The sequence below is a fragment of the Mirounga angustirostris genome, unplaced genomic scaffold (assembly GCF_029215605.1).
Source record: "Mirounga angustirostris isolate CCGP_5_RB_7025 unplaced genomic scaffold, mMirAng1.0.hap1 SCAF_16, whole genome shotgun sequence".
Taxonomy (NCBI): domain Eukaryota; kingdom Metazoa; phylum Chordata; class Mammalia; order Carnivora; family Phocidae; genus Mirounga; species Mirounga angustirostris.
The window spans coordinates 47,316,053-47,328,563 of NW_026991724.1; the positions used below are offsets into that span (position 1 = coordinate 47,316,053).

The 12,511-nt window shown below is 55.4% G+C and overlaps 1 protein-coding gene across 1 annotated transcript in view; it reads left to right on the forward strand.

Moving 5' to 3' along the window:
• SPTBN4 (spectrin beta, non-erythrocytic 4) overlaps positions 1 to 12,511 on the forward strand; it is a 71,427-nt gene that overhangs the window by 25,743 nt on the left and 33,173 nt on the right. The window contains exons 13-17 of the mRNA XM_045891556.3: positions 492 to 1,434; positions 2,711 to 2,848; positions 5,728 to 6,478; positions 7,882 to 8,084; positions 11,710 to 11,800. Coding sequence (XP_045747512.1) covers positions 492 to 1,434; positions 2,711 to 2,848; positions 5,728 to 6,478; positions 7,882 to 8,084; positions 11,710 to 11,800 — 2,126 coding nt within the window. The remainder of the gene's footprint in view (positions 1 to 491; positions 1,435 to 2,710; positions 2,849 to 5,727; positions 6,479 to 7,881; positions 8,085 to 11,709; positions 11,801 to 12,511) is intronic.

Below are 12,511 nucleotides of genomic sequence, written 5' to 3' on the forward strand. Positions count from 1 at the left end.
AGAATAGAGATTAAAAAAAAAAATAGAGATGTTTCATTTGGTCCAGTCCTGAAGGAAACACAATTTACCCTAAAACAGAGAGAGTCTAGGATTCTCTGAATCTCAGTTTCTACCCAACATCCAATCAGTATTAAGTCACCATTTTCATTAGCTACTGCTCTGGGCTCCACCCACTGCTGGGCAATGGTGGGGACCCAGTGTGACGGAGACAGCCCCAGGCCCAGCCCTCGTGGGGCTCCCAGTCCAGTGGGGTTAGCGCCGGGATGGGGGGAGCGGTGCACAGGCTGAGGGCTCAGGGCTGGGATGGGGGAAGCAGAGAAGCCTGGGGGAGCCAGAGAAAGCTGCCTGCTCCAGACAGCGTATCAGGGAAGGCTGCCCGGAGGAGGGGACGCGCAGCCTGGCACCAAGGACCGGGCAGGTAGCCTGCACCTCGCTCTCGGGCGCGCCCTGGTCCGTGCCCAACCCGGGATCCTCCCCTTCTCCTGGCCCAGGCTACCAGCCCTGCGACCCGCAGGTCATCTGCAACCGCGTGAACCACGTGCACGGCTGTCTGGCGGAGCTGCAGGAGCAGGCGGCGCAGCGGCGCGCGGAGCTGGAGGCCTCGCGGAGCCTGTGGGCGCTGCTGCAGGAGCTGGAAGAGGCCGAGAGCTGGGCCCGCGACAAGGAGCGCCTCCTCGAGGCGGCGGGCGGCGCGGCGGGCGCGGCGGGCGCAGGGGGCGCGGCGGGCGGCGCGCACGACCTGTCCAGCACTGCGCGCCTTCTGGCGCAGCACAAGATCCTGCAGGGCGAGCTGGGCGGGCGGCGGGCGCTGCTGCAGCAGGCCCTGCGGCGCGGCGAGGAGCTGGCTGCGGCCGGCGGCGCCGTGGGGCCGGGCGCCGAGACGGTGCCCCTGGCGGGCCTAGCGGAGCGCGCGGCGAGCGCCCGGCGGCGCTGGCAGCGGCTGGAAGAGGCGGCGGCGCGGCGCGAGCGGCGGCTGCAGGAGGCGCGGGCGCTGCACCAGTTCGGCGCGGACCTCGACGGGCTCCTGGACTGGCTTCGCGACGCCTACCGCCTCGCAGCCGCGGGCGACTTCGGCCACGACGAGGCGTCCAGCCGCCGCCTGGCCCGCCAGCACCGCGCGCTCACCGGGGAGGTGGAGGCGCATCGCGGGCCGGTGGGCGGCCTGCGGCGCCAGCTGGCGACACTGGGGGGCGCCAGCGGCGCCGGGCCGCTGGTGGTGGCCCTGCAGGTGCGCGTGGTGGAGGCGGAGCAGTTGTTCGCCGAGGTGACCGAGGTGGCAGCGCTGCGGCGCCAGTGGCTGCGAGACGCCCTGGCGGTCTACCGCATGTTTGGCGAAGTGCACGCGTGCGAGCTGTGGATCGGGGAGAAGGAGCAATGGCTGCTGGCCATGCGCGTGCCCGATTCGCTCGACGACGTCGAGGTCGTGGAGCACCGGTGAGCGCGCCTTGTGGGACTTCCGGCGGCCCCTTCCTCACGCACGCAGTCTCGCCTGCCTTGGTTCAACAGTGCCCACTTTCGCTCCGCGGGCACCGGGGTTCCAGGGGAATGGGAATGATAGTAGTTCCCACCTCACGGCTGGCGCGTGATGAGTACTTGTAGAACACTTAGCAAATGTCTCAGTACAGGGAGCATTTCAGGAGCGTTTGCTGTTACCATGAGGCTTGCATTCACCTGGCGGGAAATTAACGTGAGCTTCTCCAGAGACACCCCAGCCTGGCCCCTCCCCTGGGACTGCCACAGTTCCCACACAATTGTCACCTCCCTAGCTCATGAAATAGCTCCGACCCTGTCACTTCCTCTTCCATCATCCTCACCCTGCTTGACGTTTCTTCATAGCACTTAACCACCTGGTGACACGTGAGATGCTGACTCGTCTGTTGGCTGACTTAGTAATGAGTTGTGAAATTAGTGGATGACCCCTTGTATTCATCCACTCATTCATTCAGTTGGTAGTTACTGAGCTCTTGCTGCGTTCTAGGGCTTGTGCTGGGCATGACTGACACACAGGCCTGGTTCCTACCCTTGCTGTGCCCACACTTACCCAAGTCACAGCTTTGGGCATTGTTTTAAAGAGGGGAGGACTGTGCCCAGCTTTAAAAAGATCTCCCTCGCTGCCATGTAGAGGGTGTGTTGGAGGGGTTGAGAATGGTGGCTGGGAGCCCAGAAAGGCAGCTGGGATGGGACCCCGGGTGGGAGGGGACAGGAGTGGACCAGGCTAGGAGGCCAAGTGGAGAGGCCATGGGGGTGAGGAGTCTGGGGAGGGGCGTTGTCCAAAACAGAGCCCAGAGCTGTGGCCTAGGGGATGGTGGGGCTGCCCCTGAGATGGGGACCCAGGGGATAAACAAATCTGGGGGAAGATACCGAGGCTTGTTTGAGTCACAGTGGCTGCAGGGAGCCCTGCAGAGGTGTCCGGCAGCTTTGAGGTTGCAGACATGTTCCAAAGGAACGAAGTTGAGGCTGCAGAGACAGATGTGGGGGTCACAAGAACTGAGACCATGGGGATGGATGGGATGGCCCAGGCAGGGTGGGAGAGAAAGGTAAGGGAGTTCAGGACAGAGGCTTGGGGGATGTAATGTTTAGGGGGCAGGTAGAAGGAGGAGGAGCTGGTCCACGGTCCTAAGAGTTAGAAGGAAGTGCAGTTCAGAAGGCCAAGAGGTGGGCAGGTCCCCAGATCCAGGCCTGCCTGAGCACGACCATCCTCCTTCTACAGATTTGAGAGTCTGGACCAGGAGATGAACAGTCTGATGGGCCGTGTCCTGGATGTGAACCACACGGTCCAGGAGCTGGTGGAAGGAGGCCATCCCAGTTCAGACGAGGTGCGCTCCTGCCAGGACCACCTCAACTGCAGGTAGGCGGGGCCTGGGGCCTCACACCAGTCCTTACCCGTTCTTTCCATCATTCTTTTCCTCATTCATTCAACTGTCAGAAATCAAGAGTGTGCGATTTTGACTCCCTGAGGTAATAATGGCCACCTAGGAAATCAGCAGAATCTTGGGGGGAAATGATAATACCCAGTGCTAGTGATGATGTGGTAAAATGAGGATACAATATATTTTAGTGGGTTATTAGTTTACTTGTATAGAAACAATTGGCTGAGTATCTACTATCTGCCAGGAATTTTTCTAAGCACTTTATGTGCCTGGTTTTATCTTCCAATATTCCAATTTCCATAGTCAAGATTCCAGAATTCAGAACTCTTTAAAAATGGTAACAGATTGGGGCGCCTGGCTCAGTTGTTAGGCGTCTGCCTTAGGCTCGGGTCATGATCCCAGGGTCCTGGGGTCGAGCCCCGTGTCAGGTTCCCTGCTCAATGGGAGACCTGCTTCTCCCTCTCCCACTCCCCCTGCTTGTGTTCCTCTCTCGCTGTGTCTCTCTCTGTCGAATAAATAAAATCTTTTAAAAAAATGCTAACAAATTAATATCTTTCCCCCTAGAACACTACCAGCTGTTCTTCCAATGAGGGTAGGGTTCATAGATGAAGACGCAGATCCAGGGAGGTGAAATCCTTAACATGATTACTCAATCCAGTAAGTAGGAGTCAAACCCAGTTCTGTCTGAATCCGGAGCTGGGGCTCTTGAGCACTTATACTGAGTCTTCTCAACAACCCTATGGGGCATAAATTGCCCCATGTTAGAGAGGGGGAAGCTGAGGCTCAGAGATGTGAAGACATTGGCCCAAGGTCAAACAGCAAGTTAGGAGTCAAGCCTGGATGTGAAGTTGAATTTGTCTGACTCCTAAGACTATTTTTAAATGCTGTGCAGTAAGATTCCAGTAACCAGGGATTTTAATTTTTTTAAATTTTTTATTGTTATGTTAATCACCATTAGTTTTTTTTTTTTTAAGATTTTATTTATTTATTTGAGAGAGAGAGAATGAGAGAGAGCACATGAGAGTGGGGAGGGTCAGAGGGAGAAGCAGACTCCCCGCCGAGCAGGGAGCCTGATGTGGGACTCGATCCAGGGACTCCAGGATCATGACCTGAGCTGAAGGCAGTCGCTTAACCAACTGAGCCACCCAGGCACCCCACATCATTAGTTTTTGATGTAGTGTTCCATGATTCATTGTTTGTGCATAACACCCAGTGCTCCATGCAGAACGTGCCCTCTTTAATACCCATCATCAGGCTAACCCATCCTCCCACCCCCCTCCCCTCTAGAACCCTCAGTTTGTTTTTCAGAGGATTTTATTTATTTATTTATTTATTTAAAGATTTTATTTATGTGTTTGACAGAGAGAGACACAGCGAGAGAGGGAACACAAGCAGGGGGAGTGGGAGAAGCAGGCTTCCCACCAAACAGGGAGCCCAATGCGGGGCTTGATCCCAGGCCCCTGGGATCATGACCTGAGCCGAAGGCAGATGCTCAACGACTGAGCCACCCAGGCGCCCCTTCAGAGGATTTTAAAGCCTCTTTAGCCTTGACTATCTCAAAGCAACAGGGCCTCATGATAACAACAATAATGATTTACAGCTTAGTAAGAGTGTATGCCAAGAGCTTTAGCCACATGATATCATTAAACACTCATTGAAATGGACATTATTATCCCCATTTTCCAGATGAGGAAACTGGATCGGAGGGAAATGATTTGCCCAAGGTCACATGGTGAATCTGGCCAAAGCAGAACCTGAACTTTCGTCCTTTTTTTTTTTTTTTTTTAAGAGAGAAAACACAAGAGGTGGGTGGAGGGAAAGAGGGAGAGAGGGAGAGAGAGAAGCTTAAGCAGGCTTCATACCCAGCACAGAGCTCAATGCAGGGCTTGATCCATGACCCTGAGATCATGACCTGAGCTGAAATCAAGAGTCAGATGCTTAGCCATCTGAGCCACCCAGGCACCCCTGAACTTGGGTCCTTCTGATTTCGGAGTCCTAATCTCTGCCCTGTGGCATGTCCAATCTAGAGGGGACAGAGACAGTGAACAAATAAACTAATAAATGAACAAGATCTTTAGAGAATTCTCGTGACCTGGTAGAACATAACTAGAGGGCTGGAGGTGATTTTAGATCTTGTGATCGGCCATGACATTTTGAGCTGGGCCCTCAAAGGGGTTGAGAAGGAGCCAGCCACAGGCAAGAAGCACAGCTGAGGCAGAAAAGAGCTTGCTATGTTCCCCCAAATTGTCCCCACTCATACACACATACACGTCCCCAAATTGTCCCCACTCATACACACATACACGTGCACACAGATTTACTAAACATATGCCTCCCTGAAAAAAAATAAATAAATAAAATCACAGCCATAACCCCAGGATGTTAACGTCACAATGTATTTTTTTAAATGAAAAATAACTACTTTTCAACACAAAAAATGTAGCGAGAAGAGTGGCTTTGTATTGCATTTTTGCAGATCTCTTTGCTGTCTGGTTGAGGAGAAGGCAGCCAAGTTCTCGGGTCTGTTCCTGCGTTCAGTCTTGGTCATGCAGCCTCTGAGAATTACACGGGACTCTGGGGACAGAATAGGAGAGAAAAGGCAAATAGCATCTTAGCATTATTATAAAGATAGTTTTGACCTCGCTCAGATTACATTTTGAGAACTGCTGCCCTAAGCAAGTGTGCCTTGTAGGGTTTTATTTTACAAAGGCAGAAAGTGGGGCTCAGTGAGATAAAGTGACTTTCCAAAGTCACACAGCGGCCGGGTTCTATCTCAGGTCGGTGGGCCCCCCAGGCCCGAGAGGCGTCCCCGTCCTCCTCAAGCCGCCCTCCTTACCCCCACCCCCACCCCCGGCAGGTGGAACCGCATCGTGGAGCTGGTGGAACAGCGCAAAGAGGAGGTGAGCGCAGTGCTGCTGGTGGAGAACCACGTGCTGGAGGTGGCCGAAGTGCGCGCGCAGGTGCGCGAGAAGCGGAGGGCCGTGGAGAGCGCGCCCCGAGCGGGCGGCGCCCTGCAGTGGCGCCTGAGCGGCCTGGAGGCGGCCCTGCAAGCGCTGGAGCCCCGCCAGGCGGCCCTCCAGGAGGAGGCCGCCCTGCTGGCTGTGCGCTTCCCGGCTCAGGCGGCGCGGCTGCACCAGGGTGCGGAAGAACTGGGCGCCGAGTGGGGCGCGCTGGAGAGCGCCGCCCAGGCCTGTGGCGAGGCGGTGGCCGCGGCCGGGCGCCTGCAGCGCTTCCTGCACGACCTGGACGCTTTCTTGGACTGGCTGGTGCGCGCCCAGGAGGCGGCGGGCGGCGTCGAGGGGCCCCTGCCCGGCAGCCTGGAAGAGGCGGATGCGCTGCTGGCTCGCCACGCCGCGCTCAAGGAGGAAGTGGACCAGCGCGAGGAGGACTACGCGCGCATCGTGGCAGCTAGCGAGGCACTGCTGGCGGCCGACGGCGCCGAGCTGGGCCCGGGCCTGGCGCTCGACGAGTGGCTGCCGCACCTCGAACTTGGCTGGCACAAGCTGCTCGGCTTGTGGGAGGCGCGCAGGGAGGCCCTGGTGCAGGCACACGTCTACCAGCTCTTTCTGCGCGACCTGCGCCAGGCTCGCGCGGTGCTCCGCAACCAGGTGGCCGCCTCGGGGTTCACGCGGTGGGGGTTTGAGGCCGCGGGGGCTCGCGGCGACAGGGAAATGTATGGAGGAGTGTTTGCAGGGACCACCGGGTTCGTGGCTCATCTGAGGTCAGTGGGATGGGGAGGGTATGTGGTATGGATCGCGGGTTTGTGGATCATCCGCGGTGAACATGTGTGGGCGTGTGCGTAACAGCATTGGAGGATTATGATGGGCGGACTGGTGTTTTATCTAAGGCGGCTGACAGTTTGTGGAGTATCCCAAGTGAGTAAGGCACTTGGATTATACGTTGCAGTGACTTCCAGGGTTTGTGAATTGTCTGGAAGGAAATAAGAGCGCGAAGTTGATTGGTGATGGTTAATGGAGTTCAAAGATCTTGGGGTGGATGATGGAGGGTAAAGATCATGGAAATAGGTAATTCAGGCCCAGAGGTTATCTGGATCAGCAACTGTTTGTGGCTTATGTGGTTGTAGGTGCTCAAATGAGCAGATAATCTTACTGGGAATGGCAATTTGCATGCCCTCTGGAGAGGGGCACTGTTTATGGTTTGAGAAATCAAGTGAAGTGCCATGGTTATCTGGGAACAGCTGATCCATTTGGAGGTCATTCTGGGATGGGAAGCAAGTTTGGGGATTTGGACAAGGTAGAACATCCCGTTCTCAGATTGTCCAAGAGTAGCTAGCAAGCTTTAGAGATCATTTTAGAAAGGGTGACCCGGTTTAGAAAGCTCACCCGGTTTGAGGATTATCTGGGGGAGGACAGACAGGGAGCCTCTGGAATTCTGAGGCTACTGAATATGGGAGCGGAGGGGGACTTAAGAGAACCTTTCTGGACCCCCCCCCCCATTTTACCAGTTAGAAAATTAACCCCAGAGAGGGAAAGAACTTCCTTGAGGTCACCCAGCACCCAGTTCAGGCTTCATGGATTAACGAGATATTTACCAAATGCCTTCTCTGCGTCAGGCACTAGTCTTAGGAAACAAAACACCAAATCCCACCTTCATGCAGCTGCCTTTCATGTGTGTGTGTCTGTGTGGGTGGGTGTGTGTGTGTGTGTAGAGGGGGAGAAAATGATAAACAAGTAAATGCATACAAAAATAATAAAGCAGGATGAAGGGATATAGCTGGGGGTGGAGGGTGGTATTTTTTGGCGGATATTCAGAGACCTGAAGAAAGTGAAGGAGCCAAGCACGGGGTTATCTGGGGGGAGGGACTGCCAGGCAGAGGGCCTAGCATGGGCAAAGGCCCGGAGGTGGGATCCTGCCTGGCATGTTCAATGCTAGAGCACAGTGAGCAAGGGGGAGGACAGAGGGAGGCGGCAAGCCCGGCGGGCAGCGTCTCCCAGGTCCTGGAACGGAGCATGGCTGAGCTGAGCCCCACCCCTCCCCCCTCCCCCCCCAGGAGATGGCACTGTCGGGGCCGGAGCTCCCGGGCACGGTGGAGACAGTGGAGGAGGCGCTGAAAAGACACAGGGATTTTCTCACTACGATGGAGCTGAACCAACAAAAGATGCAGGTGGCCGTGCAGGCTGCCGAGGGCCTGCTGAGGCAGGGCAACGCCTATGGGGAGCAGGCCCAGGAGGCTGTGACCCGGCTGCTGGAGAAGTAGGTCCCTCAGACCCCAGGGGCACAGGGGAGGGATGAAGCGGCCAGGGCTCCTCCCTTTCCATCCCGATTTCCGCTTCTCTGCCCCTCTCTGGTTTCTCTTTAATTCCATACTGATTTAGATTTGATTTAACTTGGTGTTTCATGAAAAGGTAACTAACTGGAGGTCAGAAACCCAAAAGATACAGAAGGATATGCAGTGAAGTTTCTCTGCCAGGCCGGCCCTCAGCCTGGGGTAGTTGGACGGGTGGTGAAAATGTTAACTTCGTTTCCTCAGTGCCCTGCCTCCGCCCTGCTGTGCTGGTCCCCAGATCCAGCAGCTGAAGGCCAGACACAGGTTCTGTTCTAGCTTTCCAGACGGGATGACGTGCCCTGCCATACTGGGTTTTTGGATATGGTGAATGAGCCCCTCCGGCAGGCCCCGGCGGCCAGGTTCCCTAGGAAGCTCGCAGAGTGTGTGTGTTTGTGTGTTCCTTTCATGCTTCCCTTGCACATTATCGGCCACCATCTGTCTCTCACCACTATCCTGTCTCTTGTCTGTCCTTGCACTAATTGGGCAAAGACATTGACTGAGTATCCACTGTGTGCCAGGCACTCTTCTAGGCTCCGAACAAAACACTTCCCCCTACCCCCCCCCCAAAAAAAATCCCAGCCCTCAAGTAGAGTCTTTCATAGGGGCTCCTCCAGGCTGATTTCTATCATAGATGTTTCTGCCCCTTGTGGTGAGTCAGTGAGGGCCCAGTGCCCCTCCTTCTGTGCTTCCATCCAAAGCATGCCTGGTCACTCCACCACCATCTACAGCCTGGAGACCCCAGCCCTTCCTCTGTCTGGGGCTCAGTTGTCCTTTTCCCCTAAATTCATCTGGGACAAGGCTGGAATTTTCTAAGGGAAACTTTCATGGGGATTCTGGTCCTGAGGGTGTAAACTCATGATCTAGGGCTCCCAGTGCCAGGCCTGGACCTGTCCTTCCTTTACCCCACATTTCTTTTTTTTTTTTTTAAGATTTTATTTATTTATTTGAGAGAGAGAGAGAAAGAGCACAAGCAGGGGGTAGGGGCAGAGGGAGAGGGAGAAGCAGACTCCCCGATGAGCAGGGAGCCTGATGCGGGGCTTGATCCCAGGATCCCGGGATCATGACCTAAGCTGAAGGCAGACACTTAACCAACTGAGCCACCCAGGCGCCCTAGCCCACACTTCCTGAGCACCTGCTTGCTGTATGCCAGGCTCTGCAGAAGGAAGAGGTGGGGCCTGGGGGACTGCCCATTCTGTGATTTTCCTCTTCCTTCCTTCCTTTTCTGTCATTAATTGCTCCTTTCATTCTATCATTTATTCAGCTAATTAAACAGGTACTGGGTCCATGCCCCGTTCCAGGCCCTATGGAGGAAAATGCTGGGCATGCACCAGTGACCAGGACAGTACACAATTCCTGCCCTCACAGAGCTCACATGCAGTCTGACAAGGGCAGCCTGGGATGGGAGAAATACAGGGGGTTGAGGGAGCCCCGAGGGGGCATCTGCCATAGGCTTGTGCTGGATGAGGCTGGGAACACACCAGGAACCGAGACCAGTCCCAATCCCCACCCCGCCTCACCCTCAGGCTGCAGTTCATTTGTCTAGGGACAAGTTTCCTACCCGCCAGAAGTCATAAAACATCCATTTGCTGGGGCCTGCGGCTCTACCCCTCACCCCGGAAGATGCAGGGCGAGTCACTTAGTTCCTCCCTGTGTCTCACCTCACCTGAAACCTGGACCCTTCCTGTGTGTGTGAACTGCTTGACTTACCCAGGGTCACAGCCAGGAAGTGACCCAGCCCGGATATGAAGGATGTGACCTCTGTTGTTTTCTTGCCCTCCGGGAAAAGAGGGATTTTCCTCATTCCTAGGAATGATGTTTGCAGGTTGGCTGGTAAAGACCTGTAGGGATTATGTCAGTTCAATTTCTGAGGCATTTCCTATTTCCTGGCTCCTGAGCTGAGTCTGGGCAGAAGGGAGTTAGTATTTTGCTTGTCTCTGAGTTGTCCTGTTCCTCTTTCCAGCTGCGCCCCTGGTTCTCAGTGATTTTTCTCTCCCTCTTTGCCTCCGTTTATCTGTGTATCTCTGTGTCTCTGTTTCCTTCTGTGTCTCTGTTTTTCTCTCCCTCCATCTGCATTTCTCTGACTCCGTGTTCTGTTCTGCTCCTTTCTCTGTCTTTCCAGAGACTTTACCTTTGTTTCTGTCATCTCTCTTTCTCTCTGCCTTATGTCTCATTCATTCATTTGTTCATTCATTCATTCAAGAAATGTATATTGAGCACCTGATGTGTGTGAGGCTCTTTATCTAGGCATTGGTGATACATCTGTGACCAAAACAGAATTCCTGCCCTCATGGAATGACATCCTAGTGGGAGAGACAGACAAGATAAATAAGTAACATACAGCGTGTTAGATAGTGCTAAGTGCGAGAGAGAAAATTAAAGAAGAAAAGAAAGCCAGAAAGTATTGGAGAGCGATCAGGAGGGGCCTCACTAAGAAGGTGGTATTTAAGTAGATGTTGGGGGGGCAGGAAGAGCATTCGGGCCAGAGGGAGCTGCCTGTGCCAAGGCCCTGAGGTGGGAATGGCTTGTTCAAGGCAAAGGAAAATGGGATGTCCCCAGCCCCCCCTCCACCAGGACTTCTGGGCACTTTGTACTGTGGGCAGGAGGCCAGGCTGCCTGGGGCTGCGGCCCCTGCTGGCTCCAGGGTGGCGGGGCTTGGGTCCAGCCCGGTCCGTTCACTCAGACCAAAGGTCTGGCCCTGCTTGCCAGTGCACCTGCGTACCCTCTGATGTGGCTCTAGCCCCATCTTTGCCCACGCCCACTCTCTTCCCTTTCTCCAGCTCTGCTGCACCCTCCCATCTGGCTAGCTGTGTCTTTTACTCTGATATCATCTTGCCACCTCTCTGCCCTTCCCTCTCCCCATTGTCCCTGCCCCAACTCTGTCACCTTCCCTCCCTCTGCCTCCTCCTCTCTCTCTCCTTGTCCACTGCTCTTTGTCTGTCTGTCTGTCTGGCACTACCCTGCTGCATTTCTTTACTTGTCTTTCCTTATTTCTTCTCTCCCTGGGTTTCTTTCTCTTTGTCTGTCTGGGGGTCTCTGTCAATCACTTCCTCTTGAGGTCTGTTTCTCCCTGTCTCTGGTCTTGTCTCCGTGTGTGTTTCTCTCTCTCTCTCTGTAGGCCTCTGCACCTCTCTCTCTCTTTCTCTCTGAGTCTGTCTCCCCCTCCTCTCTCTCTAGATGTCTCCTGATCTCTAAGTTAACTGTCTCTTGGTATCTCTACTCTGCAAGTCTCTTATCTCTCTGGGCTTGTGTCTCTCTGTCACTCTTTCTTTCTAAGTGTATTTCTTTCCAGGTCTCTGTCTCTGTCCCTCCCTCTCCCATACTCTCTCTCTTGCTCTTTCCCTCTCCTTCTGCCCCTTTCCAGCTCATCCCTGGCTCTGCCCTCACTGATGTTTCTTTGCCTCTCCCCCCAACCCCACCCTACTTTCTCCTCGTCCTCACTCTTACATATGCCCCGGGTTCCTAGCCCTGCCAAGCCCGATGCCTGCACAGCCCTCCTGCCAGTGCCCCCCCCCCCCTCCAGGCTTGCCCCAGCCCCTATCTCCCCATCCCCAGGAGCCAAGAAAACCAACTACGGGCCCAGCAATGGATGCAGAAGCTACACGATCAACTTGAGCTGCAGCACTTCCTCCGAGACTGCCACGAGGTAGGAACTCCAGCTGTGCTGGGCGCGGTGACTTCTTTCCTAGGGAGGGAAGTGCTCCAGGGCTGAGGCGCCATGGGGGCGGGGACGCCCCGTCTAAGTGGGTCGTGGAGCGATGTGCATTCGGAGCCGCCAGGAGGCGCGCGGATTCCAGCCTCAGTGCGCAAGCTCCGCAGCTCCCGCCTCCTGTCTCGCGGGGGGGGGGGGGAGGGAGGGGCCCTGGGCACCCCTGGCAACGGCGCGCGTTCGCGCCTACGGATCCCGCGGGGACGCGCGGTGATCTCACCTTTCTCTCAGGAGATTTGTGAGAAGCGCCTTGCTGGGGAGAGTGGTGGGGAAGACTGGCAGGGGCGGGGGGGGGGGGGCGCAGGCATGGGTAGACCAGCTGCCCAGAACGCAACTTTGGTTAGAGACGGTCCAGAAGCAATCCTTCACCCCTTTAAAAGTGTCCAGGAATCAAGCTCTACCCCTTTAGAGATGATCTACCCATCTGTAAGGATCGCCCCAAATCAGAGATGGTTCAGGATCCCCTCCCCATTAGAGACGGTTCAGGAGGCATGCTACCTCCCCCTCCTTCCCCTGTATTCCATAGAAACTGTTTTGGACCACATAAAAGATCGCCCCATTAGAGATGACCCAAGAAACATTTTCCTAACCCCCAAAGATGATCCCGGCCTCATCCATCTACCCAGGATCATCACCACCCCCTCCAAA